The 27,924-nt window shown below is 34.2% G+C and overlaps 4 protein-coding genes, 1 non-coding gene and 1 pseudogene across 5 annotated transcripts; 3 read left to right on the top strand and 3 right to left on the bottom strand.

The window, feature by feature from the left end:
* Positions 1 to 4,390, bottom strand: LOC114375898 (protein MODIFIED TRANSPORT TO THE VACUOLE 1-like). Its single transcript, XM_028333759.1, has 5 exons — positions 4,085 to 4,390; positions 3,211 to 3,990; positions 2,898 to 3,056; positions 1,058 to 1,963; positions 1 to 456 (listed from the first exon to the last, which is right to left on the bottom strand). Exons 1-5 carry the CDS (start codon positions 4,289 to 4,291, stop codon positions 415 to 417), a joined length of 2,094 nt encoding a protein of 697 aa, XP_028189560.1. The 5' UTR covers positions 4,292 to 4,390; the 3' UTR covers positions 1 to 414.
* A 93-nt stretch (positions 4,391 to 4,483) lies between these two features.
* LOC114375900 lies at positions 4,484 to 10,809 on the top strand (annotated as a pseudogene).
* A 3,970-nt stretch (positions 10,810 to 14,779) lies between these two features.
* Positions 14,780 to 16,204, top strand: LOC114377073 (aquaporin TIP2-1-like). The gene is made up of 3 exons (XM_028335462.1): positions 14,780 to 15,002; positions 15,284 to 15,531; positions 15,624 to 16,204. Exons 1-3 carry the CDS (start codon positions 14,876 to 14,878, stop codon positions 15,990 to 15,992), a joined length of 744 nt encoding a protein of 247 aa, XP_028191263.1. The 5' UTR covers positions 14,780 to 14,875; the 3' UTR covers positions 15,993 to 16,204.
* Positions 16,205 to 18,121: 1,917 nt separating this feature from the next.
* On the bottom strand, positions 18,122 to 19,978 carry LOC114377074 (photosynthetic NDH subunit of subcomplex B 3, chloroplastic-like). Its single transcript, XM_028335463.1, has 6 exons — positions 19,661 to 19,978; positions 19,445 to 19,555; positions 19,303 to 19,359; positions 18,938 to 19,000; positions 18,739 to 18,801; positions 18,122 to 18,450 (listed from the first exon to the last, which is right to left on the bottom strand). The coding sequence occupies exons 1-6, from the start codon at positions 19,865 to 19,867 to the stop codon at positions 18,367 to 18,369; spliced, it is 585 nt and encodes a 194-aa protein (XP_028191264.1). The 5' UTR covers positions 19,868 to 19,978; the 3' UTR covers positions 18,122 to 18,366.
* A 71-nt stretch (positions 19,979 to 20,049) lies between these two features.
* Positions 20,050 to 20,123, bottom strand: TRNAN-GUU. The gene has a single exon. It is a non-coding gene; the product is annotated as a tRNA-Asn (tRNA).
* A 1,283-nt stretch (positions 20,124 to 21,406) lies between these two features.
* Positions 21,407 to 26,757, top strand: LOC114377072 (tRNase Z TRZ3, mitochondrial-like). Its single transcript, XM_028335461.1, has 11 exons — positions 21,407 to 21,878; positions 21,959 to 22,003; positions 22,107 to 22,161; positions 22,265 to 22,308; positions 22,390 to 22,866; positions 23,006 to 23,271; positions 23,360 to 23,507; positions 23,606 to 23,656; positions 24,330 to 24,733; positions 24,836 to 25,490; positions 26,153 to 26,757. The coding sequence occupies exons 1-11, from the start codon at positions 21,513 to 21,515 to the stop codon at positions 26,468 to 26,470; spliced, it is 2,829 nt and encodes a 942-aa protein (XP_028191262.1). The 5' UTR covers positions 21,407 to 21,512; the 3' UTR covers positions 26,471 to 26,757.
* The last annotated feature ends 1,167 nt before the right edge of the window (positions 26,758 to 27,924 follow it).

A 27,924-nucleotide genomic window follows, 5' to 3' on the forward strand; every position in this document is an offset into this window, starting at 1 on the left:
TAAAGAAAGGGCCAAACAGAACTCATAAACATTGCAGCAGGAAAAAGCAAGACATTACGCCGAATTCACTCATATGATAATGCTGATAGTGCCTGGAATACAGATAAAAAATCTCAACTACGTACAAAAAGAATTAAAGGAAAAAAAATATCAACATTCTAATGCTCATTTCCATTCAAAATAAGAGAACCGGTAGTAACCATTTCTTCTTCTTCCAAGTGCAAAAATTTTGCTCATATTTCGTTGACGACATGGACGAATCAAATAACATTGACAATGCTCCATCATGGTAAAGGAAATCAATCAACTTTTTTCATTGGAAATTATAAACCAGTTTGATCTATTCGTGTGAAATCCACTACGGCATCATACAGCACCATAAGTCTTTCTCCACAATAGCAAAACATTGAAATTTCAAATTACTCTCCTTGAATCGCACGCAGTAGCAAGATGGTCCTACAAGCGTTAGACAACATGATCAAGTGAGTCAACCAAAAACTAGACAAAGTATTGTTAAAACTATAACTTGAAATATGAGGAAAAATGAATATTATTTTTTATAATTGAAAACTGTAAAGTGAGGGTTACAATATATACCACTTTGATACTAAATGCTAGCCTATAATTATGGGCAGGAAATATGGTCTGATTACTACAAATAAGGAAATCAGTCCTAAGAACAAATAATGAAGAAATAAATCTAATTATGAGCTGCGACACTAATAAGGAACAACCCAGTTTATCAAACTCAAGCTATAGTTTCCATAAAGCAGAAACCATGACCTGACAGGATAAATTGTTCATCCTGGTAGCTATTATTTGGTATTCAAGGTGTTCAATTATGAACTTCTGATGACATCTACAATTCCACAAAAAGGGCTTGTACAATAAAGCAAATGAAATGACTTGTTTCTTAAGATAAATCACATTCAAATGATTGAATTCCACTGAATCTAAACAAGATTGGATTCTACAAAGCAGACAAATCATTGCAGATCATTACAATGCTTAAAGTAAATCGTTGGATGGTAAATAAATGATTTACTCCAAGACTTACCGATATAAAATCAAATGCTTTAGTTTCTTCCTTCTTTGAACTGTTGATCATTGAGCTAGGAGCTTGAGTTGAAAATTTTGATTGGAATATGTCCGGAAGAGGTGTTTTTCCATTGGATCCAGCATTTTGAGCAGTACCACCATCATTCTTGTTGACATTATTAAGGTGCTGGAAATTAGCCATTGTTGCTAGAAGTTGCTGCTGAGCCAAGAGATTTCCCATGGCACCATAATTAAGTGGCTGAGAAGAATATGACTGGTTCAACATAATGCCAGGCTGTACAGTACAAGGCGGATGACCAGAAGGAAATATGGAATTTACATCGAACCCAACTGCTTGTGTGCCCAACATGCCACCTAAACCATTTTCAGGTCCCAGATGGCTAACATGATTGTTTAAACCAGAAAATGAAGATTCGGATTGCATGGCAGGAGATGTTACTTTCTGTTTAGTACTAGAGGTATTTTCATCAATGGACAAGCCAGCCAATAAATCATCATTTTCAGGTTCAGTTCTATTCCCCAGACCATGACTCACATGATGACCCAATTTATCATCACCAGCAGTCATGCTTGAAAAGATATCTGCAGGCTCTTTGTTGTCATTAGAATGAAATGACACATCAGCAAAGGGATCATCATCATTTTTTAGTTCATTACTAGCTACTCCAGAGTTCATAAAATTTCCAAATAAATCATCAGCCAGAGCTGGAGGTGTGGATGGTGTCAAATGTGCTATATTTTGATCATTCTTACTCTTTGTAGTATCATCTGTTCCATGATAGTCATTCAAATCACCAGTGTCTATCAAGTCAGGTAACTCAGCAACGGCAGCACTATCCGTTTTCACAGCCTTCTCCGAGTTAATAGCACTGTTTAGTTGGTTTCCACCTAAAAGACCACGAACCTGTCCATCAAAGGGCCAAGTGCTAAATTTAATTACAAAATATTAATCTTGCAATCAAAAGGTTGCTCTTATTTTGATTGCTCTAAAATTTTTCTGCTTCATAGTTCCTACTTAGCTATTTGGTATAGAGTGATTCCTTTTGTCTGTGTAATTTGACCAAAAAACAGAAAGAACTGCACAATATTTTGCAGAGTTCTGAGATATAACTTAAATTCTCTGCCAGTATCTATACTCTCATAGTAACTAGCATGTTATTGTGCAGATTTAACGAGTGGCACACATAATTGAGTGGATAGAAGAAGGGGGAATGAATACAAGCTGGATTATCAGATTTATTAAAAGGGAAAGAAATTAAATCCTCAACTTGGATCTTTAGGCATATATTACACCAAACATTTGTTACAATATCTCAAAATATATTGTAAAATCAATTAGTACTCAAACTAAGGAAAAAATCTTGGGAGTTATTTCATTATTTAATTAGGGTGAGAAGCCTTATTGTATTAGTGGGCTTGGGTTTACACCAATTGCAATACACTAGTACTTGACCTATTTGTTAGCACCGAGAAAGTCTTTTTCTATTTTACACTCATCAAACATCACATATTACATCTCTTTATTCATTAGATATTACGTTATTCTGTCTAACTATGTCCATGTCATTTCCCACGCGTGCCTCAGACGCAAATGTTAACATCATGTTAAGAGAATGTAAAGATGAAAGATGAATCTATAACTCATTATAGGACTTCCAACTACATGCCTATCACCAATACTCCAATTTAATGTAATTATGGTTCAATAACTCTGGTTAAAAATTACTTCATGCTCAGAATAATGCTCAAGTCAAAAGAAATAAAAGTAATTCAAAAAAGAAGATATGAATTGATATAAGAAGAAAATATGAGATGAACGAGAAGTTGAAATAGGGTACCTTGTTTGCCTTTTCCCTCAAAGATGCTTGGGGGGATTCAGAACATCTCAACACCAGATCATTATTTTCAGCAAAGTAAGACGCCATACGTGAAAAATGATCGTCATCGTCTTTCTTTCTGACGATGGACTCAAGGACACAAACGGCTTTCACACGAACCTGAAAATATTGTTCCCAAAAGAGGTAAAAATGGGATGGCAAATACATCAATAATATGCAGCAAATATCAAATGAAGCGTTGAGCAATTCATATGGGCATTCATGTATGATTGAATTCGGTATTTTTGAAGAAACGTCAACACAACAGACATGCCTGCCACATCGGAGACTGGAGCTTTCGTTCAATGGCATGACATAAAGCCATGGCATCCAACTTTGCAGCCTCTCTTAGGAAAACTTGAATGGCATCTCGAGTGGGCTGCAGGCGCACACCACCAGAACTTGCAACTGTCTCCAGCAATCTATCCTCTTGTGTCTTGCTCTCAGCATAACTAGCATCACTTTTCGCAATCGACATTTCGATCCTAGTTACACTAGTATCCCGATTCAAAGGGCCACCAGAATGATTCCTTGAAAGTCCAGAAGCACCTTGCATTCCACCGCGATACGCAACGGGTTCATATCTGTCGCCACGTTCTGTTTCTGCTGTAAATGAGGCATGAAGATTATTGGGGCCCTTGTAGGTTCCAGTCCCAGCCTCATTCTTGATGAGAGAAGAATGGCCCTGTGTGAAGGCACTGAGCCCTTGCTTAATGGTTGCACTTCCAATATCAACCACCTCACTGAGAAACGATTTCTTATCATGAGAAGGCGCTTGGAAGTTCGTGTTCCCAAACCCTTCTATCCGTCTATTGAGATCAGAAGCAGCAGGAGGAGCTGAAGGAGGTGGGTTTTTGTTATCATCTGCAGAAAAAATAGCAGAGATGGCCTCTTGAGCAGTGTCTCTCACAGCCTTGTTGAGTGCATCGCCTTTGAGAGGATCCGAAGGACCCTTGTAGTGTAACAATTGACGTATTGCCACCGAATGTCTCTGCATTTCCCTTCTAAACTCCACACCACACTTTCCAACCGCGTATTTGATCAATCTTAAAGCCTGCCAAGTGCAACACAACACAACACAATAATCTGAATCCGATTTCAATTTCAGGAAGGGAATAATAATAATGGTGCAGTGCATGCGTATGTACCTTGTGTTTGACGATGGGGTTTTTATGGTCGAGGCGTTTAAGGATGAATTCTGAGAGCTCCTTGACGATAGTAGCGTGGGAAGAGAGTAGGAGTTGGCAGATTTCTTCGAGTTTGTAGACAGGTGTGACTTTGTCTTCATCGGAGGTAGCTGAGTCGATCAAGCGCCATCTCCAGTATGATTCCACCGCTCTTCGACTCGATTCCATTCTCTTCTCTTTCACAATTCACAACTCCCCTCTATTCCTTGGAGAAATTTATCAGAGAGAAAAGGAGGGGCTTTTTGCCACCAAATACGCAAATTCAGCGACGACTTGCCACGTCTATTGCTGACTCACCCACGCCGAGTCCAAACTTCATTCTGCTCTCCTCGCGCACGTTAGCATCTAACCTTAGCGCCGTGTTTGGATTCTGGGAACAAATCAATTAAACTCTGTAACGAAAATCTTGTTTTTTTTTTTAAAACATAATTGAACTCAGCAAACGGGCCTTGCGGCGCACACCACAGTCATCTTCATTCATTCCTTGGGAATGATAGCTTGCAGGTCTCTCATCAGGTTCGTTGAAAAAGCTATTTCCTTACAAAATAAATTATCTTTTGATTCCATTCTATTCATTTTGCCTCACAAAATTATAAGTTTGATGTTCTTTTGGTTTGCAGAGTGGAACGAGTTCTCAAGTTTACCAATACTTATGTGGCAGCAAGGTCTACACGTTATTGTTTTCAGGTTCCCAGCTTCTACTACTAGGGGAGTCTGGGACTCATTCTTACACTCACAAAAAAATTGTTTTATACTTATACTACATTCAATGTTGAGTTGCAATTGTATCAAATTTTCTCTAGTTTTGAACTCCTTTCTCAGCTTAAAGTTATTTTATTTTTTGCAACAGGGGCAGAACGCTTATCATTGCTTAAGCTGCAATTTTATGATGAGTGGTAGAAAGAAGAAAATATGTCTTGCAGACCATAGCATGGAACAGAAGAAAATGAATTCTATCTGGAGACCAATTGCCACCAATGCCAGTTCTTATGAAGGTTTGTCTATTTTGTCCCAGGACATACTGATATTCAACTTCAGTTGTACCGACAACTTTGCGTTATGGTTATGATTTTTATGATTTCTTTTGCATGACGTGACATTTTGGGAAATATAATTCTTTAACATATAAACTAGTTACTTTTATCCGATGTTTGCATATGGTGTATTTCCTAGACCAAAAATAAGTATTATTGTATTTTATGTGTTTTCTGCTACCTAAAAGTACTTGGCAAGCACTTGATGCCATGCAGTAGCGTGATTTTCAAAAAGCATGATACTTTTTAGTTTTTAGTTTTTAGTTTTTACTTCTTAGGAGAGACCGGGGAGGGGGGTTATTCATATAAAATGATGTGGTTTTGCAGAAAGCTTGATGAAGGATGCACTTGTTAAGTCAGTAGATGGAGGCAAAGTTCAAGAAACTGGCTGTAGCACATCTAGCAATATTTCAAATGAACATCTCACGAAGGTAGTTGCTGACTCAGCTACTAGTTCAAGCCAGTTGCAGGATAATGCTGAAAACAGAGTGCTAGAAGGAGATTCATCTGTCTCCACCGAAAAGCATTCAATTTCTGTGCAGGCAAGATTATAATTTTCCACTTCCTTTTATTTTTTTGAATTGGTAGTTTACGTTTTATGATGATACCAACCCAATATTTGTTCATTTCGTCTGTTACATGCTAGCGATTACCATATATCTTTTAGTTGGTCGTTTTTCATTACGTTTTGGTTTCATGCAGTGTTGGCTGTTCAATCTACATTAAATGTTACTATAATGCTAGAATTAATCAGTTTGTTATCAGTTATCAGATGACAGGACTTCATTAAAATATGGAAGGATTTCATTAGAAGACTTGCATGCAAGGCTACGCTACTGATGTGTTTTCTCCTTGCTTTTCTTTGAATCCAACCATAGTGTTTATTGTTGTTTGATATTTTTCTTCTTGTTTTTTTGTCACTAATTTACAGTGGAAAGTAATGTTATCACTTGTTGCTTTTTTAGAAATTTTTTATTGTACTATCTTTCTGCGTCCTTAATTTTGATCTCTAGTTTGTCTTGTTTTGTTTTAATAAAGAACTATACTTCCTTTTGGTTCTCTTTTCTGATTATGCATTGCATTGAACAGCCAAAAGCTTCAGCCTTTTCATCTGTTTTAATTTTGCGTTTGTTGTGCAGGTTGGTGCTTCCCTATTTCGTTTTATTAAAGGAAAAGGGTAAAAACTAGTTTTCAATTTCTGTTTTGCATAATGGAATTAATAACAACATTGCTTAGCCAGCTTGAAGTAGATAAATTTCAGATAAAGAGAGGCTCAATATGACATTAATAGAAACTGGCAGGGAAAGAATCTGAAAATGTAGACTTTTATTGCAAGAACTTGCTCCTCCAATGTGAAGGAGAATGAATTACAATCTTAGAATGTATAAGCTTCTCTGGATTACAGAAGAATCCTACGCTCTCAAGATTGTATAAATCTTTCCTCTCTATTTGCTAAAATTCCCCACCCCTCACTAAACACCCTCTACCTTTATTTATATACAACTTTCCTTTCAATTCTGTTATGACAGAATATTCCCCCTTTGGCCCTCCTTTTCTTCCTATTATAAACATTTTTTTATTAAGACATGGGTGAAAGTGATAAAGAAAAATAATTTTCATACAATTGTAAGAGGGACAAGAGAAAAGAGTGTGCTTTGATGATATACGGTGAAAAGCAAAATTGTGCATGTTAGGAGTTTTAAATAGTTTTGACTTGAGGTTCATGTTGCCAACACCATGTGGGAAGTGGGATACAATTACACAAATCTTGTTGCTATTGTTATTATCAGGGGAAAGGTTAGAATATTGTGCTTATGATGTGTGAAGTAGATTATTTACATCTTACTATGCTTAATACATTTTCAGGGGATCCACACAGAAAAAGATAGAAGAGGATATGGGGGTTAAAATCATAATACCTACTTCAAAAGAAGAGGATTTTTTAGTAAGTTTTGGGTTTACCTAATCTGCTATCTATCTTGTGTAGATCAGCTTTGAAATAGTTATCATTTTATTGTGTTTGTGTTTTAATTTTGATTATTGTTATTCTTTGAGATTTTTAAGTTATAGCTGATTGATTTGACATAAACATAGCTCTCTTTTATTCAAAAGAATAGATTGAGTGTGTTGACATTTGACAATCATAATGATGTTATAGGTCTTTGGTTCAAGTTGAGTTTCTTCACTCTATAGAAACATAAAGTCCAATTTCTTTAAAAGGCTAGAACATAATTATGTTTGACATGAGCATGAGTCTTATATTTGCTGAGTCTGAGATACAGAACTTCAGTTCAAAGTAGAAGCTCCCCCATCCTTAATTGCCTGGCTTTTTGGAGTGGGATTGTTACGATCGTGCTGGGTTTTATGAGGACCAGCCCCTCCAGAAGTTAAGAAAGAAGAGGATAACACGAGAGAGAGAAATTCATAAACTTTTTCATTGATTCTTGCTCTTTATTTACAGGTATTTATAATCCTCCTAGTAACGGAAAGATCCTAGGAATATTACAATCACCAATTTGTTAGTGCTGCTATGCAGGCTGGATAACGTTGAGCAAGAATGTCGTTGGAAGAAGATTTTCGAAGATTCTGTGAATGACTCAGCATTTCCTGGTGTTGTCGCTATTCTCAGACGAAGTCATCCAGGTATGTGGGTTTTCTGATCCTCCTTTTGGGCTTATCTTCTGTTGACACCCCCTCTTTTGCATAATCCACCCTGGCTGCTCTGTTTTTGTTGTTCATACCCAAGTGTGGCTCTGCATTCGTAACAGGGATCTCCTCTAAATAATTATTATTCTCATACTTTTTGAGTGGATAACGAAATTTGCTATCTGAATTATTCGATATAAATGCCTTTTGCAGCCACTGAAGGCATTTCAATCAACAGCGGGAATTCAGCTTCAGAGAAGATACAGGCTATAATTGATGAGGTTTGTTGCCTGTCCGCGCAGTCTCTCAGATTCAAATGATCCTTGGTTATATTTATCTCCTTTTCCAATTTGTTTCTTGTGTTTACTTCACACTTCACAGTCACAGACTAATTCACATGTTTGCTTGTGTTTGATAACAGACGGTTAATAGTCGAAGTCTTGATTATTCACACTTCATATCCCTTCCATTGGCCATTCATCCTGAGTTAGTTGATAAACTCATCAATTTTCAACATTCAATATTGGAAATTGGTTCTTGCATGGATGAGAATACTGATACTGAGACTGATTCCAATGAGGATGAGAGTACTACTACTGACACCAAAAAAGTGGATCAACTATCAAAGGAAAATTCTGGTGTTGCAGTTGAGCTTAAAGTTAATGACAACAGTAAATCGGTTAAAGTTAATGTTACTAACATACCCCTTGTCAGTTATGCACCTAAAGCATCCAAGTCTTCCGCTCCGTCTGGTATCAAAACAAACTGGTTTGCTATGCTTCTGATATTTATAGCTTAAGGAGTTTGAATCAAGAGTGAAATTATATCCATTGTGTAGTCAGCCCAGCAGCATAAATATTCTTAAGTATGTCTTGATATGTGTTTCCCATCATTTTCTACTTGTGGAGCCTGTTCTCTGAATTCTTGTTAAATTATATATGGATATTACGGAGTTAGTTGGTTACTCTCCTGAACCCTAAGAGGCTAAGACATGTTCATATTACCTAGTAACCAATCATTTTCATGGCTAATAAATTTAATTTATCAGATAGAAACTCAACAAGGATCAAATATTTATGCTTTACTTCAAATAACAACTTGTTCTGTTAATCTTCTTCTTCCTTCCCCCATGATTCATCTTCAATATGAAATTTTGCTGATTTATGTTGCACTTTTGCAGACCTGGGTATTGACAAATCCATATTCATCAAGCCTAAAACATTTCACCTTACAGTACTCATGCTTAAGCTATGGAACAAAGAGCGAATTAAGACAGCCTCTGAGGTCTTGCAGGTAAGTTTTATTAAATTCAACCTGATAATTTATTTTGAGAATTAGAATTTTGTATTTACGTTTGTAGCTGTGTAGAGTATCTCCTTGAAAGTTATGGAAGCCTTGGATAATCAGCCTCTCTCTATAAGATTAAAGGGACTGGGTATCTACTTTGAGCTCCATTTTTCTGATACATTATTCATATGAATTCCTAGTTGCTGCTTATCTGTTTACAAGATATACAATGACATTGCTACTAGTACATTCACTAAATCTATGGAATGAAGTAACTGAACAATATAAAAGTTAAAAAGTTGATATCTGTAAGTTTTTTGTTTGTTATTAACAATCTGAAAGTTTTATGTTTGAAACCTTGTTAATAAGATGTTCATTATTTATAGCATTGCATCATGAGATGTTAATCCTAATACTCATGTAACCTTAGCCTTCATTGAAAGATTTCTCGTAGCACTTTATGTCTGCTAGAAACTTTTACCCCATTAAAATTGACCTCTGTGTAATTTGTTTAATATCTTTAATGAGGGAAACATATGCTTAATCTTGTAGGAATGCATCAAAGGTTCTTTGGCAAAAGCCCGTGTTCTGTATGCTCCTGTGGAAGAGACTGGCGGTGAGGATCGTCTTTTACATGTCTGTCGTATCCATATATATATATATATATTTCTCTTTGGGGGGGGGGGGGGGGGTTAACTAAGAAATTTGAATCAGTGTTGGTACCTGATTTTAATCATATATTACCCTCAAAGAATTGTTTGAGTTTTCTAAGCTTTTTAGAAGTCATCATTGATGCATATGTTGAAGCTGGACTTGTATTAGAGAATGATGCTAAACAGAAATTGAAGGCAAATTAAATTTGTCAGATTCATTTATTGCTTTTGGATAAGTAATACTGCCTCTAGTCCTTTATATAAAAACATAAACCTATTTTCAAATATATTAATTGTTAAATTTCTTTTATACCCTTATGCTTACCATGAAGTCTTTGACCATACTCATTGATGGAAAAAATTATTCCTTAAATTATGTGTAGGTCATTAAATATAGATTTATGTGCATTTTGTTTGTAATAGTAATAGAAAAGTGCAATTTTGTTTGTAGTTTTAACCGTTTTCGGTGATCATCTTGATTTTTCTCTTATTTTACAGCTACACGCCACTGTGATGAATGCAAGGCATAGGAAAAGGTGCTACTCTATCCCCCCTTATTTTTGCAGCTCAACAATCTCCCTTGCTTTGTAAAACTTTAGATAATTTTCAGTTTAAATTGCTGATATGTGCTACCGGTGTTGAGGAACAAGAACAAGTGGACAAGAAAGGTCGATTCTTTTGATGCACGGGGCATATTCAAGCAGTATTGATCAGAGGACTGGGGGCAGTATCTTATTCCTGAAGCTCATCTTTCGCAGAGATTTTCTTTCAACGAAAATGGATACTATCATTGTTGTGCTTCAATTCCTTTTCCTGAAAATAAGCAGGTAGAATGACTGGTGTCTTGTTGATTGTTGCCTCACTTTCTTTTGTATGGAATAAGGATTTGGATGGTAGCCTTACCAAATATATTAAACTTATCTACCAGCAAAAGAAAATGCCTGGGATTATTAGATCAATTTTTAGTTAGTGTTTTCCTCAACAATTGATATTGCCTCTTGTAAACTTCAACTTCCTAATTGGTAGTTTATCGTTGATTGTTTAAGGAATAAACAAGTTTCACATCTATTTGGTTTAAAAGTTCATAAATAAAATCGTAGACCAAGGCTCCAAACTTTTTTTTTTTATTCCTATAATCAGGAAAGCAACGAAACAAAGAGCAAAAAGGCCGAAAGGCCCAAGCACAGATATAGCAATGGCCCACCCAATAGAACGAATTGCCCTGGACCAAAGATCAATTGATAACATGGACCCCCAAAAGCAAAAGATAAGATAACAGGAATCTTCTTTTCCTGCATCCAATATTTTTTCCAACACACCAGAAAAAAATACAAAATATCCTTATATATAACCTATACGGATTATGAGGCTATTGGGCTTATAGAAGAAGTGAAAAATGATAAAGTTAAATTTTTTTAAAATATATTGAGTGTAAAAAAAATTTATTAGGTGTAAAAAAAATAACCCGATAACAACTTGGCATGTTCTTTGAACCATACACAAAGCAAGATAGGAACCATCCCCCATATAAAAAAAATGTTTTGTGGTAATCTGATATTAGTTTATATTTTGAGAGGGAAAAAAATTAAAAAAAGAAAGAGATAATTGATAATGTGATGAGTGATACACTGTTTTCAGTTGAGAACAGAAACTTCATTTCGGATAAAATAAAATTGTGGTGATAATGAATGTAATTTTAAGCAAATCTATAAATACAAAAAGATAAAAAGTCAATATATCATAAATTTTCAGTATTTTTATTTCATGAAAACAGAAAATAACAAGTCAAACCAAACATATTTTCAAAATTCTAATCTTTTTAAAAATAAAAACAATTATAAAAATAGAAAATGAAAATGCCCACCCTAAATTTTTCAAATGGCACAACATACCACATCCCGTGCTTTACAAATTGATCTATATAGTTTTGAAAATGAAGCATCTAATAGAATCACTTTTGGTCCAAAACTAGAGTGGCCACTGTCCCTAGGCATAGCTTAGTTACTAATCGGAATAAACTACAATATTGGTCGCCACGGATTACATGAACCTTTGTTGTCATTATTCATTTTGTTTCATACTTGTATGCTTGTTTAGTTGTCTGCTATTAAGGCCCATAATTGCGCTGGCAATGATACTCAAAAATATTCAAGCCAGATTTCACGACTTAGTCCCATAAAATTAAGGAAAATCAAATAACATGACTTATAATGATGTTTTTATATGAGACAGTTCATCTCCTTTAAATTAATTTTTTCGGCCTTCACCTCCTCCTTCTCACAAAAGTGATTCAATAAAATTCTACCCATCAAAATTAAATTATATATATTAAATATGGCAGTGCGAGAGAGAACTCCAAGTTTGACATTATGCTTGGTTCAATTTTAAATTCTTTAATTGAACTCAGGCTATCTGGATTATGAAAGGATAATAAAACTATTAATGAAGACAGTGTTTTAAATTAAACAACTAGTCGTTGCTAACATGATGCTTATTTTGTAGCTTGATGCATGGCTCTATCTTATTGAATAGTTGGCAGATAAGGATTCCTATTAATTACAACCATGCAACTGAGACAAAACATGTGCTGCTGCAATGGCAGTATAGGCTAAAATTTTAGTTATCTAATAGGTACGATGTTGGACAAGTTATTCTAGTTAGTTTTTAATTTTTTATTAATTAAAAAATTTATTTAATTATTTAATAAACAAGTTTTTTTAATAGTTTTTTTAATAGTTTTTTTAGTAGTTTTTAATTTTTTGAAATACTATTGAAAATCATATTTTTTTAAATATTAGCTTCTAGTTTTTTTATATTTTTTTAATTTTTATCCTCAATATATTTATTTACATTTTCTGTTATCTTTTTAAAATAAATTATGATATTTTTTATTTTACAATTTTCATCTACTTTAATAACTAATTTTATCGAATATTTTTAATTTAATAAGTTCATTTTTTTTGTTTTTTGTTAGTTTTTTCGGTTTCCAACTATTTTTTTCAAATATTTTTTTTTAATTTTTATCTAATTTTGTCAAACATAATCTTAACAATATAATTAGACTGTCTTAATACTAGTTAAAATCATACAATATCATTAAAAAAGTGATTAAATTTTAAAAAAATAATAACATATATTTACTCTATTATTATTAATGAAATCATTTGAGTCTTCCTTTGTCAAAAAATTAATAATAATATTAAGTACTTATATCAATTTTAATTTTATTTTAAAAAACAACAACTGTGCTTAAAGCTCCATAAAGATGATAAAAAAAATTTAATTATTTCTCTAGAATAATCTGCAACAAATGCACATTAATTTTTTTTAATAAATATTACATATAAAATAAGAAAAAAATAAAATCGGGGGAAAGGGTTTTGCCAGCCATAACTGCAAGTAGCTCCATTGCTGCTTCAAAAGTTGTTTGATTAGCTAGCGTGTCTGATCCGAATGAAACTTTCTGGAAAATTTATCAGTATACAAAGAAGGGTTCCTATCACCCAATTGTTTTTTGGCTGCTTTGAAATGAGCAATTTTATGCTCTGTTTCAAAAAAGTAACGGAGCTCCCATGGCTAACTAGACATTTCATGATCAAGTTTGGCATTTGGCTGGAGAGGACAAAAGAATCACATGCCGGAATGGGATATTCAAAAGGCAAAACCATTGTTTTTTAATTTTGATTTTTTCAAGTTCTTTTTAATTTTACATTCACTCTTTTTTTCCCCTTATTTTTTCATCATATTTTTCATTGCCGTAATTATTAACTTCAAATTTAAGGTGTATGAGTCACACGAAAGAATAAACATATATAAAGATATAATATTGATTTGGTTGGATGGTTAAGAATAAGGAAAATGAAAGAAAAATCAAAATATTTGATTTTTTTTCCTAAAAAAAAGTCCAATATTTTGAAAAAGAGAGCACAACAATTAACATTTGCCGGGGAAAAAATAAATCTATAAAACAACATTTTAGTCAAGTGTATTTTTTGAGAAGAAAATGATAAGAGTAGTTAAAAAAAGTGATAATAACCAATTAAGAGTGGCAGTAGACACTTCCAACTTTACTTTTGAGGATTTTCTGAAGAAAATAAAGGAGAAAAAATTGCTAAATTTTTAATTCAATAAAAGAAAGAAAAAACTAGTAATGAGACAAACAATTTGAATCTGGAATCTGAAATCTGGATTAATGATGACATAATCATAATTAACCAAACCATTTTAAAAAGCATGTTTCAGCATTAAACAAAAAGAGTGGCCAAAAATCCTTAAGACCAGAAATTTCTGTTGATGCATTTTAAATTCCACAGCCCTGCCGATTCTTAGAGAATGGGCGGTGCTATTTGTGGCCCAAATTTCATTCATGTTCTCCACTCCACTTCTCTTGTGGTTATTTCCTTCACTCTCTACTCACATGAAGTAATCATTTTTCAGCTTCTGGACATTTCTAATGAATCATGATTCACGCCACTGACAGCTAAGCTTGCCAGAGAAAGACCCGTTTGGATATGCATTGATATTATGCAGCACACTAACCACATTCACGTACGTACTATCCACACTCCAAAGTCCAAATTATAAGTGTACCCTAACTTTAATTAGTCTATTCAAATTTTAAAATAAACATATCCTAATTTATTTGTTTTACATAAAAACATTTTATTCTTTAACATAATTGCCTCAACTGCTGCTGCTAGCAGAAGATATTCTTATTCTATACCAAAAAATCTTAAAGTAACTTTTTCTTAATAATAATAATAACAACAAAATAATTTAGCCATCAACGTTATGGTGATTTAATAAGTGAAATTAGATTTAGATAATTTAAATAAAGGTTTTAAGTTTAAATTGTATCAATCAGATAAGATTTTATTAAAAATGATCAACCAAATCAAACATCAAATATTAATCATCAATAAAATAAAATCGAATATAAAAAGCAACCCAACCAATCAAAATTAGAGTCGTAAACTTATTTAATAAGCCTTGATACTGTCCTTGATAATTTTCTACTATTTATATTGCTCCCTATAGAAGCCTTTTGTGCTATATTTCTAACTCCCCCAACACTTCCTTATCTTATATCTTCTCCTCCTCCATCTTTGAGATTCTCAAAGAAACTTCTGAAGATGGCTGGCATAGCATTCGGAAGCTTCAATGATTCTGTCAGTTTTGCCTCCATCAAGGCCTACATTGCTGAGTTCATCTCAACCCTTCTCTTTGTTTTTGCCGGTGTTGGTTCAGCCATAGCCTATGGTTAGTTAGTTTTTTTCTGTTTGACCTCAGACTTGTACTTGTCACTGCCACTTCTTTATTACTAGAGTTACATTAATGCAAGTAGCACATGCACAACATTTTTTTTTTTTTTTTAATTCAAGTAAACGAAAAGTAATAGTAAAAGAAAAGAGTGAGGATCCTTGTTACAAAGTTTTCTGAATGATGTACATACATGCAGAAGTTTGCAAACCAAATATTTTAAAAACGTTGTGTTTGCTTAATTTGAACACGAGTCTGACTTGTTATAATTCTTTTTGCAGCTAAGTTGACATCAGATGCAGCTCTTGATCCAACTGGGTTGGTAGCCGTTGCTATTTGCCATGGTTTTGCTCTCTTCGTTGCTGTTTCTGTTGGAGCCAACATTTCTGGTGGCCATGTGAACCCTGCTGTGACCTTTGGGTTGGCTCTTGGGGGCCACATCACCATCCTCACTGGTCTCTTCTACTGGATTGCACAGCTTCTCGGCTCCATAGTGGCATCCTTACTCCTCAAGTTTGTCACTGGCTATGTAAGTTCAAACTTAAAACATCCTTACTCCTCAAGTTTGTCACTGGTTTTTTTCTGTTAATTGGCAATTAATTAATGATTTGGTGTGTGCAGGATACTCCTATCCACAGTGTTGCTGCGGGAATTGGAGCTGGTGAAGGAGTAGTTACAGAGATCATAATCACATTTGGATTAGTGTACACAGTGTATGCCACAGCAGCAGACCCTAAGAAGGGTTCGTTGGGCACAATTGCACCCATTGCCATTGGTTTCATTGTTGGCGCCAACATCTTAGCAGCAGGGCCATTCTCTGGCGGGTCCATGAACCCTGCACGCTCCTTTGGCCCTGCTGTTGTCAGTGGTGACTTTCATGACAACTGGATTTACTGGGTTGGCCCTCTTATTGGTGGTGGTTTGGCTGGTCTTATCTATACCTATGCCTTCATCCCCACCAACCATGCACCTCTCGCTACTGAATTTTGATTTCATGGTCCACATTGTTGCCTTGTGTTAATTTCTGATTCGTAATAAAGTTGGAGTACGTCATTGTTTTCTAGCTTGTAAGAATTCATGAGGTTGGTAATCTAGTTTTTCTTTTTCTTAAAAATTATATTTTTCAGATTTATGGCTTTCCCTAGTATAGTGTTGCATTGATTAACATCTATCAAATGAGGAGAAGCTTACAGCTGTTTTTAGATAATCATTCTCAACTTTTATCTACATGTCTGGATATTACCCTGAATGTTAAGATAGTATAAATACTTTTGAACTCCCCTGATTAATATGCAAACATGCAGTACATCTTAGAGCACTCACAGGTTACTTCTGAGGTTAAATTAGGAAATGAAAGTGGGAAAGCCATAAAGCAGATGCAAAAGAAAAATAAGCTACGTACGTTTGATTGTATACTGTTGGAATGATCAATAAGTATAATTTGTCGTTGACTTATTATGTACCCAAAAAATAGGTGCAATAGTGAGGTTTGTCTTTTAGGCTTTTCATTATGTAGGGTAAAAACACAGTGGATGTTAATGATTAGCTATATAGTACTACAAGATTAAAATTTAAGCAAATGAAACTGAAATTATCTCTTGCTTAATGAAAATCTACTGAAGTGCTTAGGACGGACATTGAATAACGTGCCTTCACGTCTTCATGAAGTGCATATGATATGGGTATGCCCAACAGGTGTTATGTTAGTGTCAATGGGGACCAGCAAGTGGGAATTATTAATTTTAAAAAGTTAGAGTGGATTAAATCCAAGCAATAGAATACAAGGCAGTAAGAACAAGTATAGAGTCACACCAGGCAAAACATTTAGGTAGAGAGGGCCCATGGGATTGCAAAAAGTTGGGCTACTGTTGAGTACTATCGTTGAAGAGTTCCACCATTCCACTCCTACAAGCTGTAATTGCAATATGCAGTAGGTCTCTGTACTTGTTTTATGATATGAGACCACATGCATTTTTTTTTCTAATGGAAGTAATCTTGTTCAGTTACATAGAGACATTTTTATTCTTGTTCAGTTACATAGAATTATAATAGACAATTATCTTGTTCAGTTACATAGAGACATTTTTATTCTTGTTCAGTTACATAGAATTATAATAGACAATTATCTTGTCCAGTTACATAATATTGAACTGTGCTAGGTTTTTGGCCGATCAGAGATCTAATACTGACCAAACGGGCCATTGACAAATCATATTTATTACAGTTCTTAAACATCAAAGGATTTAGCTTAATTAATTAAGCAGGGTACGTAAATATTATAAATTCTTTGTCAGATGTCTCTTACGGATCAGAAAACAAAAAACATCAAAGAAATAATCTACTGTAATCAATGACAACTTTTCTAAAATAACTAGAAAAAAGCATACTACTATTTGCCTATTTGGACCAGTTGTTGTCGAGCTCTAAGACCATCTCACCGAGTTTGGCTGCTGAAATATTTTAACACCTATAAACTTTTCTTAACCACGCATGCCTTTTCCTTTCCCACTTGTTGTCGATACTAAAATTAAGAAATTAAATGAACAAAAACAGAGGAAAAAAGTATCAACCGTTGGTGCGCAGAAAATGGATTTAAGCAATTTTTTGATATCATATTATTGATATGAATTATCGATTCACTTTTGTGGATAATTAATATCCGTAAAAAAAAAATGATTGATCATCTTTAATGAGACTCTTCTATCTTAATCATATATTTTTTTTTCATCCACAATTTAAAATTCAAAACTTTACTAAAGAAAATTGAATTCACTATCACTTGAAGATTTATTGATGTATTTAAGCAATGAAATGAAAGTGTTAGAGCTTTTGGTGATACTAAGACAACATCTTAACAAATTTAATGATTTTTCTCCATTCAATATTATCTCAACCTACTAAAATATTCTTCAAATTAAAGATAAGGTTATAACATATTTTCCTAGCTATAACCATAGAACATTAGCGAGACTCAAGTTAGCTTGTACTATCTCTTTACTTTAGTAATCAAGAATATGTATGAACAGACAACTATGGTGAGAAAACAAAATGAGGTTATAACACATTTTCCTATGATTCTTTCGTGTTTTGATTTCTTTTTTCTTTCTATTAACACAGTGTTAACTTATCTAAATAATTTATAATTAGTGGATCCCACTAAAAATTAAGGAACGTAAAAAGGCAAATGAGCTTTACAATATTTTCCATATTTTTTTTCTTCTTGAAGTGCCTCTGAAGTCTAAGAAAACAGAATATATCTCCTATGTTCGAATTGCAGGTATCCAAGGCTTTCTTCATGGTTTGCAATGAAGCGAAAACAAAAATGTCATTGGAAGAAATTCGTTTTATATATATATCATTTCCTTTACTCCGACTCCCAGTCCGACTCTCCAGGCTTTGCATATTTCCATTCGTGTCCTTTCCACTCTGGTAGTTGTTGAATCACAACCTGCATCAAATCGCAAACCAATACCTGAGCTTTATATTCATGCATTTTAAGTGTAAAGAATGTTACACTATAAACTAACTAAAAATTATCTTTTAAGCATGGTTTTTAAAGTAAATATTATAAAAGTTAATAATTTATAATTAATTGACAATAATAATATATTTAAATTAAATTCTATATAGTATAACACAAAGTAAGAATAGTTTAAGTAACAATGCTGTAAAACAATTTCTAATTTATCAACCAAAGACAAGGATTACTAAAGTTGAAGAGTGAAGAATCACGAACCGCTCCTCTGGAATCTGGTTTACCAACAGTTGTTTGACATGCTAATCTCCAATTCTTTGGTTTCTTGAAAAAGAAAAAGAAAAAGTCCAGATAGCAAAACCATCATTCTCTTCTTAGCCACAAACAAATATAGTTCATGGTAAAAAATGGCAGGCAAAAATTTTCAATCTGACGATCAAGTTTGCATTCGGTCTATTACCTTCTTTAGTATTTTTTTCTCTTTATCAGTGCGAGGGTTTAGAAGCTCCTTGCCTTCAAGAACCTAACAACAATTGTAAAATAGCGTACTTTATTTAATCTGTCGTCGAATAAAAGGTGGTTTTTATTGTTATACATTTTAAACAAATGTATGTTTGGTACGAAGAATCATGAGTGTGACTGAAACTTTTTCATCAATTATAGGAATTTTAGATCCTCACATTTTCCATAAGAATATATTATTAATTAGGAAATATAGTTAATTTTTTTAAAATAATTATACCAAACATGAAAGTGTAAGACTTCAAAAGCATTCCCCCCCATTAAACACCCCTTAAAAAGGTTATTAATATACATATAGCTCACCTCCACCATACATGTGCCACAAGTTCCACCTCCTCCACAATTTAACAAAGGTCTGGCCTGGAAAAAGTAACAAATTAAGCATATGAACTGCTTAATTCACACAATAAAATAGAGCAAACAGTAAGGTTGCTGAGGTAATTACATAGGGTCCATAGAGGTCAACATTGGAATCGAGCATTATCTTCCTAAGCCTCTGGCCTCCACAAGCAGAACGAAAGTGCATATCTGGTGTTCCATCTGGTAGCAATACAGACTAACCAAACGCGGCCACAAGAAACAACCAAAATCATAAAGAGACATAAAAAATGTAAAACCAATTAATGTAGCATCATATTTATTAATTAATTGTTGAACTTACACTAACAAATACGAGGCCGACATAAGGTGGCTCATCGGGGTCAGTGGTGATGTCTGAATCAGAGTCCTTCTCATCAGGGACTGTGCCAACAGCTCTAATTTTGGTTCTTACATAGCTGACACGCTTAGATGAATAGAGGGGTCTGAAGTTATGGGAAGAGACAGAGCGTAATGCATGAGAAGTGAGTTGGAGTTGGAGGAGTGACATCTGATCTGTGTGATGCTATTTCAAAGTGTTATGTTGAGCTGATGAATACAATCATGTGGTTGTTCTTTTGATGATCTTATCTATCTGCTACGCTTTGCATAGCTACAACTTATATAAACGGATAAAGTAAGGGGAGGTTGAGTTGGGCCAATGTATTGGGAGTCATTTTAAAAGAAAACAAACGCTAGAAGAAGGGCTTGAACCTTCGACCTTGTGGTTAACAGCCACACGCTCTAACCAACTGAGCTATTCCAGCTCTGTTGCTAAAAAAAACATTTTATATTATTCCTCCTTTTTGTAATCATGTGTATGCACCAATAAGAAACATGGTTACAAAATTAAAAACACATAATTGCCTATTTGATTTTGGCGATTTTTGTTGATAAGACATTTACCAAATTATATTATAAGGAATTCGTTTGACACGGTTGAACTTTCTTGCAACAAAAAAAATAATAGTGATTTTGTATTTTGTGTTCTAAATTCAAGTGTTTGACATTTAGTTAGAAACAAAACAGTTTGTATAAAGTGATTTCTACTTCACATCTTTCAACCGATTAAAACTTGATACTTAAAACATTTGTTTTTCTTAAGTTTACAGGTGATTGCACTTACTACTTGTTACAAATAGGGATGATAAAAAATCTACATTCCCAACTAAAATCCGTACTAAATATGAAACATGTAGTGTAAATGAGTATTTGTTACTTGCAACTATAAATAAAATCTGTACCAAATATGAAACAGTGCTACTCACACACCATGAGTTAACCAAAATACTCTCGTATATAACATAAGTTAGAATTTGAAGTTATGTTTTAAAAAGATTAATGTTATTTGAATTTATGCTTTAAAGTGATGTAATGAAAACATTTAAAAAGTATAGTTTCGTTAAAGTTGTTGAGCATTATATATATAAATTTTTTTGCTAAAAAAATCATTTTTTTAGGTTTTTAATATTCATTAATATCCATAAATATCCGTGAGTACTTACATACCGGAGCATATATTTTAAGTCATGGGATAAGTAGCACTTACACATTATCCATATCCCGCGGTGCTCGTTACCATTCCTAGTTAAAAAGGCTATCCATGAATTCTAGTGAATAAAATAGAAAATAATGATTAAAATCTTTGGGATGTTGGTTTGGTTATTTTCTATTTTTATTTTCAGTAAAAATAAAAAATGATGATGAAAATATGTTGGATTAAATTTTTGCTGTTTTCATTTTCAGTGAAAATATATTTCAATGAACTAACAATTGAAAGTAATAAAATCTCTCCTTTTTAGTTAAAACCAGAAATTTCATAAAATCAGGTGGAAAAGATATAATTTTAAGTAAATATAAAAATATATTTACTCTTGAAAACATACATGAAAATAATAAATCAAATCAAACATGTTTTTAATATTCTAATCTTTTAAAAATGAAAATATTTTTAAAAAAATAAAAATAGAAAATAAAAATATAAATCAACACATCCTAAATTTATCTGGTGAATGATTGTTGTTACTCTAAATTATTCTCATAAAAAAATGTAAAAGATAGAGAAAAGAAAAAAATTAATGAGAGGAGATTGGTGACGGGGTGAAGGGTGGTGCGGTGAGGTGGTGTGGCAGGCAGCACGGATAAAGGCCGAGGCGATGGCCCAAGTTTCAAAGTTTGGGTACTTCCTTCTTCATTCTTCTCTCCCCAAACCCTCCAACATCCAGTTCCGTTCTCTTCTAACAGTTCTGGCCTCGTCCTCGAAACGACACCGCAGAAAAAGCACGACGCCAAAGCCAATGGAAGTGAAGGAGGAGTCTTCTAGCTTCAACAAGAGAAGGGCCGAGGGCAGAGACAAAAACGACATCTCCAAGAAGAACCTTCTACTCAAAGTTCGCAAGCTCAACCCAATCAATACCATCTCTTATGTTCAGATATTGGGAACTGGGATGGATACTCAAGATACCTCTCCTTCTGTCCTTCTTTTCTTCGACAATCAAAGATTTATATTCAATGCTGGAGAGGTAACTCTATATTCGGACATTATTATCTGCCTTCCTATCTCTCTGTTGAGGATTATTATTTATATTCATCTTCAATTCAGGGATTGCAAAGGTTTTGCACTGAGCATAAGATTAAGTTATCAAAGGTATGCTATATCTTCAACTTCAATCCTTTTCTCTCCTAATGTTAATTGAATTGCCTATTACTAGTAGTATCATCTCATGTAATTGTTGTTCATCTTTCTTCAGATAGATCACATTTTTCTTTCTCGCGTCTGTTCTGAGACTGCCGGTGGCCTTCCAGGTCTGTATAACTTGCCATGTTCAATTGTTTCTTCTTTACTGTTACCGGTTAGATTGGTGATTCATGTACAAGGGCCTTTAAATATTTTTTCTTCAACTCGCAGGTTTACTTCTTACTTTGGCTGGCATGGGAGAAGAAGGGATGTCTGTAAGCAGCATTTAATCTTCCTTTTTCATCGTATATATTTATATTTATCTATTATAAATGATAGTTTCTTTTAATTTGTAGGTTAATATATGGGGGCCGTCAGATCTTAAGTATTTGGTAGATGCCATGAGATCTTTTATTCCCAATGCTGCCATGGTTCACACAAAGAGCTTCGGCCCCATCTCCAACATTGATGGACCCATTGTGCAATGTCAAAGCAAGCTTTTGGACCCCATTGTTCTTATTGATGACGAGGTGGTCAAAATATCAGCCATTATCCTACAACCAAATTGCATTGAAGGTCAGCTGCTGACACCTTCAGAAAGCTCTTCACGGAAGAGGATGGATCATAATTTAGAAACCCTTGACTCTCCCAATGGCAAAAAGCTATCTGCTGCAAAACCTGGTGATATGTCTGTTGTATATGTTTGTGAACTGCCTGAAATCAAGGGGAAATTTGATCCAGAGAAAGCTAAGGCTCTTGGTCTCAGACCTGGGCCTAAGTATCGTGAACTGCAACTTGGAAACTCAGTGAAATCTGATCGCCAGAATATCATGGTTAGTCTCAAAACTCTACATTATTTGCCCAAAGCAGAGTAGAATTAGAAAAGGAAACAGAATTTGAGCCTGATGGATTTCAATCTCAATTACACATGCTTCAATACATTGTAAAGCAACTGTTTGTCTACTAAAATAGGTTCATCCAAGTGATGTCTTGGGTCCTTCTGTTCCTGGTCCCATTGTACTCCTTGTTGATTGCCCAACAGAATCTCATTTGGAAGCATTATTGTCTGTACAATCACTTGCTAGTTATTGTGATCAAACAGACAACCAACCAGAGGCTGGGAAGAGTGTCACTTGTGTAATTCACCTAACTCCTTCATCTGTTGTGAGTTGTTCAAATTACCAAAAATGGATGAAGAAATTTGGTTCTGCTCAACATATCATGGCTGGACATGAAAAGTAAGATGTTTTTCTTCTGGAGAGTCCTTTTTCTGGTTCTCTTACCTGCTTTATTAGGATTACACCTGGTTGCTCATTCTGTTTGCAGGAAGAATGTAGAGATTCCTATTTTGAAAGCTAGTGCAAGAATTGCAACACGACTTAATTACTTGTGTCCTCAGTTCTTTCCAGCTCCAGGATTATGGTCTCTTCCTAATCACAATAGCTCAAAATTTGGCTGTCTTGCTTCAAGTGAGGTTTGTCACATGATTGAAGATGAAATTTTTTTTACTAGACGAAGGTAATTAAGACATAAATGAGTCTAATTAAATTGTTTGATTTGATTCCTTTGCAGGGTTCATTTTCAGAACTTTCTGAAGTCATTTCTGCTGAAAATCTTCTTAAGGTATGAAAGATTGATGTGGCCTAGCCGTTAACTTATTTGTTCTAATTGTGACAATGGATGCCTTTTTTGGGCTCCTTATAGATAATTACAAGATTTTTTATGACACTTTTTAATAAGAGCCTATTGTAGTTGACAACTTAAAGCACTATGCTTATAACTAATAATGTACAAGCTTAAATACCATTCATCTGATTTTTAAATAAACATTTCTGGTGGTCTAACTTGTTCTCTTTGAACAATTCAAATTTTTTTGGATGCATCAGTAAGAAAGAACATAAGAATGGCATTCTTCTTGTCAAGTCCTTGGAGAGTGGTTCTTCATGGACTGTTGTCACAAAATTATGTAAGAAATGTATTGAAGCAAATTTTTAAGACCCCAAATTTTTCTGTAAAACCATTAGAGCATGTTCTCAGGCTCTCATCAATCCTTTTAAACCAAATTATCTTCCATTTAATCTACTTGTCGCTCACTTGAGGTTCTTTTAATCTTCTGACATGACCAAATCACCTTAGGAGAGTTTTTATCATCTTTTTCCTTATAGTGCTTCTCGAATTATCTACCTGATACATTTGTCAGTAGTCACCTTAGGACCGTAGTTTCACTTACTTGATCTCTATCTCTTGCTTTTGCCAACTTCATATTTTGATAGATATATTACTTTCTGCTATACAGTTTACTTTGCGTCCTTATGCTCATCTTGGGTTGGATAGATCTTGTATTCCTACAACGGCGGCTTCCTCAGAAATCATTGATGAGTTGCTGTCAGAAATTCCAGAGGTTTTGGAAGCAGTTAGGCATGTAAGTCAGCTCTGGCAAGAATGTAGTCAGACAAAAGAGGATTTAACTCCTGTGGCAGATCATGGGATGATGATTGAGGAACCATGGCTATGTGCTAATGGTATTCCTGCTTGTTTGGAAAATATAAGGAGAGATGATTTGGAGATAGTTCTTCTTGGAACTGGCTCGTCCCAGCCATCAAAATACCGAAATGTGAGCTCAATATATATAAATCTTTTTTCAAGTGGAGGTTTGCTCTTGGATTGTGGTGAAGGAACCTTGGGACAACTTAAAAGAAGGCAAGTCTATCCATATCCCTAACATTCATTCATGTTTATATAGTACCACACTTAATTTCTCTTTTAATATGAACTGTTGGTTGATGTATCCTTTGGAAACAGATATGGTGTTACTGGTGCTGATGATGCTGTGAGAACTTTAAGGTGCATTTGGATTTCACATATTCATGCTGATCACCATACAGGCTTGGCCAGGATCCTTGCTCTGCGCTGTGATTTGCTGAGGGGGGTGCCTCATGAACCACTGCTTGTTGTAGGACCAAGGCAGCTTAAGAGATATTTAGATGCATACCAAAGACTGGAAGATTTAGATATGCTATTTCTCGATTGCAAGCACACCACAGCAGCTTCATTGGAAGCTTTTGAGGATGATTTTCCAGGAAATTCAGTTAATTCTCGGAATCTGAACAATAATAATGGGGACTTAATTGCATCAAAAGTTGATTCTACTTTATTTGCTAGAGGATCTCGCATGCAAACCTATTTTAAAAGACCAGGTAGTCCTGTTGACAAAGATGTAGTTTCTCCTATCCTAAAGAAATTTAAGGAGGTAATCCAGGAAGCTGGTCTGAAGGCCTTGATTAGTTTCCCGGTTGTACATTGCCCTCAAGCATTTGGTGTTGTTTTAAAAGCAGAAGAGAGGACTAATACTGTCGGAAAAGTGATACCTGGCTGGAAGATTGTATATTCTGGTGACACAAGGCCCTGCCCAGAACTAATAGAAGCATCTGGTGGTGCAACAGTTCTCATACATGAGGCAAGTAATTACTTGATGTTGTTTGAACTTTTAACAATTTAGCTTTTTCTGGTAATATCTTAAAAGGATGTGGAATGAGATCAGTATAAGAATTTGGTACTGTATTTAGGCTACTACTGCAGAAGTATGCGAGTATTCTAGTCTTAACTTTTTAAGGGTGTGCTGGTTGGAGTTGATTTCAAACATTAGCAATCCTAGTCTTATTTCAGATCCAACAATGATAAACAAAGCCTTAAAAATCTAGAAGTTCTTGGTTCTCCAGTTGGTAAATCTTTGGCAAAACTAACCCTCTTTCACGTTAATTAACTTCTGCTCTGTAGTTCAAACTTATTTTACCTCACTCTGTTTCGCAAGCTTGGATACTTTTACAATAGAGTTTGTATCTTTGAGATTCCTTTGCGGTAAATTATGTAATTATTTTTTATCGAAAAAATACATGTTTCTTTGATTTATATTTAAAAGGATAGTCTTATTTATGATCTTTTTACTTCAATTCCTTTTGCAATGAATGCTTTAATTCCAACAATATATATTATTGTCCTTGTTAATGTATTTCCTTCAACATTTTCTTTGTGAACTAACTCTAACTCTATAGAGCATTGTTCGTTGCTTAATGCCATCACTAGTGAGTGCTGTCAACTTCTGACTTGTAATTGATGCAGGCAACTTTCGAGGATGCTATGGTAGAGGAGGCTATAGCAAGAAATCACAGCACCACAAATGAAGCCATAGAAATGGGACAGTCTGCCAATGCATATCGAACCATACTGACTCATTTCAGCCAAAGATATCCTAAAATTCCTGTATTCGATGAAACACACATGCATAAAACATGTATTGCATTTGACATGATGAGTGTCAATGTAGCTGATTTGTCCGTGCTTCCCAAGGCTCTTCCATATTTGAAATTGCTTTTCAGAAATGAAATGATGGTTGACGAGTCAGATGATGTTGTAGAAGCTGTGACTTCAGCTTCTTGACAAAATGACCCCATTCATTATTATTGATTTTTATTTATTAAATTATGATTATACCTCTATGTCAGGCTGTACAATATGGTAGCATTTGTCGTTGGATTTCCCATGCAGTTCCCCCCAACTTCATTTTGTTTAGGGAGTACGTTCTCACTGCCTTCGAATCATTTGTTGAAGCATGTGCCGAAGACAATTATTTTTTGAAGTTAATTTAGCATTGTATTTAATGAGTTTTTTATTTTCTGATACATTCTTTTTGAGTTGGCAATAAAAATTTGTCATCAAATTCCTCACACAAACGGTTATTAGACACTTTTTTTAACTAATATTTGAAAATATTGTATATTAAATTTATGTAATAGTATTAGGTTTGAACAAGATTTCCGTGTTTAAAGTTTTTCTTTATTTGGATTTTAATATTTTATTCATTTTGTTTACCAATTTAGATTTTGTTTATTCTGTCAGAAACAAGTCCTTGTATTTTTCATTCATAAGGTATTGGTTCATAAATTCTTCCCATATTTTTTATATGTTGAGAAATTTTATCTCGCACGAGGTTGAGATAGTTTGCAATATCAGTTGAAGAGTAAAAAAAATCTAAAAAACTATATATCGAATAAAAGTATCTCTTTATTAGATTATTGGTAAAATTTGAGAATTGAAGGAATGGAATATGATAAAATAAGAGAATGAAATTCTCTCTATCTCCCATTGTTTTATCAACCATTGATATGCCGGATGACAAAGACGCTCCTCCCACTTCAAAGAAAACTTCCACGAAACCCATATGTGTGTTCTTCACTTGGTTAGATAAATATCCTGTTTCATTTACCATTAGTCTATGTATTTTTCATGGGGCAGAGCATGGAACAATAGATCATTCCAGGAAAAAAATAAAAACCATTTGTTACCTTAATTAAACTTGTCATGTCTTCGTTATGATGCCAATTATTTCAAATGAATGCTAATTTTGCACTAAAATCTGGAGGATTTGAGGCTATTTCATGTTCAAACTTGTGTTTGCATTATTGTTCAGAACATATATTTTTTTAATTGTAGATTCAAAATTCTCACAGCAAGAACTTCCTGCATGGAAACCAATTCTAACACCTGGATGGGTATAGCGTTCAACTCACTTGCCTCATTTAGTTTCACTGCATGGCTTCTGGTTTTGCAAAATGTTTTACTAATTGATGAGTGATTTTATCTTTTTTTTCCCAGGTCATTTCTGTCATTGGAGTCATCTTCATCCCTATTGGTCTTGCTTCATTGTTTTCATCAGAGTGTAACATCTAGTATACATATATAGTATAACATACTTACATTGTGTGAAATGAGATTTGTGCTGAAGCTGAAAATTTCATTGATATATGAAGAAATTAATACTGATGCAGGTGGAGGAAGCTGATATGAGGAGAGTTGCCTTCCTCCCTCACATGCTCAAAATGCAGTGGCTTATA

This window comes from Glycine soja, chromosome 11 (assembly GCF_004193775.1).
Source record: "Glycine soja cultivar W05 chromosome 11, ASM419377v2, whole genome shotgun sequence".
NCBI lineage: Eukaryota > Viridiplantae > Streptophyta > Magnoliopsida > Fabales > Fabaceae > Glycine > Glycine soja.

What these genes read in the sequence shown, in the direction of transcription:
- LOC114375898 (XM_028333759.1), bottom strand. Translation starts at nt 4,291, where the DNA reads ATGGAATCGAGTCGAAGAGCGGTGGAATCATACTGGAGATGGCGCTTG. An exon ending in TGAGGGAAAAGGCAAACAAG is followed by an intron (nt 1,964 to 2,897) that starts GTACCCTATTTC and finishes TTTGATGGACAG; the next exon opens with GTTCGTGGTCTTTTAGGTGG. An exon ending in AAGCATTTGATTTTATATCG is followed by an intron (nt 457 to 1,057) that starts GTAAGTCTTGGA and finishes TAACGCTTGTAG; the next exon opens with GACCATCTTGCTACTGCGTG.
- LOC114377073 (XM_028335462.1), top strand. Translation starts at nt 14,876, where the DNA reads ATGGCTGGCATAGCATTCGGAAGCTTCAATGATTCTGTCAGTTTTGCC. An exon ending in TGGTTCAGCCATAGCCTATG is followed by an intron (nt 15,003 to 15,283) that starts GTTAGTTAGTTT and finishes TTCTTTTTGCAG; the next exon opens with CTAAGTTGACATCAGATGCA. An exon ending in TCAAGTTTGTCACTGGCTAT is followed by an intron (nt 15,532 to 15,623) that starts GTAAGTTCAAAC and finishes TGGTGTGTGCAG; the next exon opens with GATACTCCTATCCACAGTGT.
- LOC114377074 (XM_028335463.1), bottom strand. Translation starts at nt 19,867, where the DNA reads ATGTCACTCCTCCAACTCCAACTCACTTCTCATGCATTACGCTCTGTC. An exon ending in TCGGCCTCGTATTTGTTAGT is followed by an intron (nt 19,556 to 19,660) that starts GTAAGTTCAACA and finishes GCGTTTGGTTAG; the next exon opens with TCTGTATTGCTACCAGATGG. An exon ending in AGAAAAAAATACTAAAGAAG is followed by an intron (nt 18,802 to 18,937) that starts GTAATAGACCGA and finishes TTCTTTTTCAAG; the next exon opens with AAACCAAAGAATTGGAGATT.
- LOC114377072 (XM_028335461.1), top strand. Translation starts at nt 21,513, where the DNA reads ATGGCCCAAGTTTCAAAGTTTGGGTACTTCCTTCTTCATTCTTCTCTC. An exon ending in GACTGCCGGTGGCCTTCCAG is followed by an intron (nt 22,162 to 22,264) that starts GTCTGTATAACT and finishes TTCAACTCGCAG; the next exon opens with GTTTACTTCTTACTTTGGCT. An exon ending in CTGATCGCCAGAATATCATG is followed by an intron (nt 22,867 to 23,005) that starts GTTAGTCTCAAA and finishes CTACTAAAATAG; the next exon opens with GTTCATCCAAGTGATGTCTT.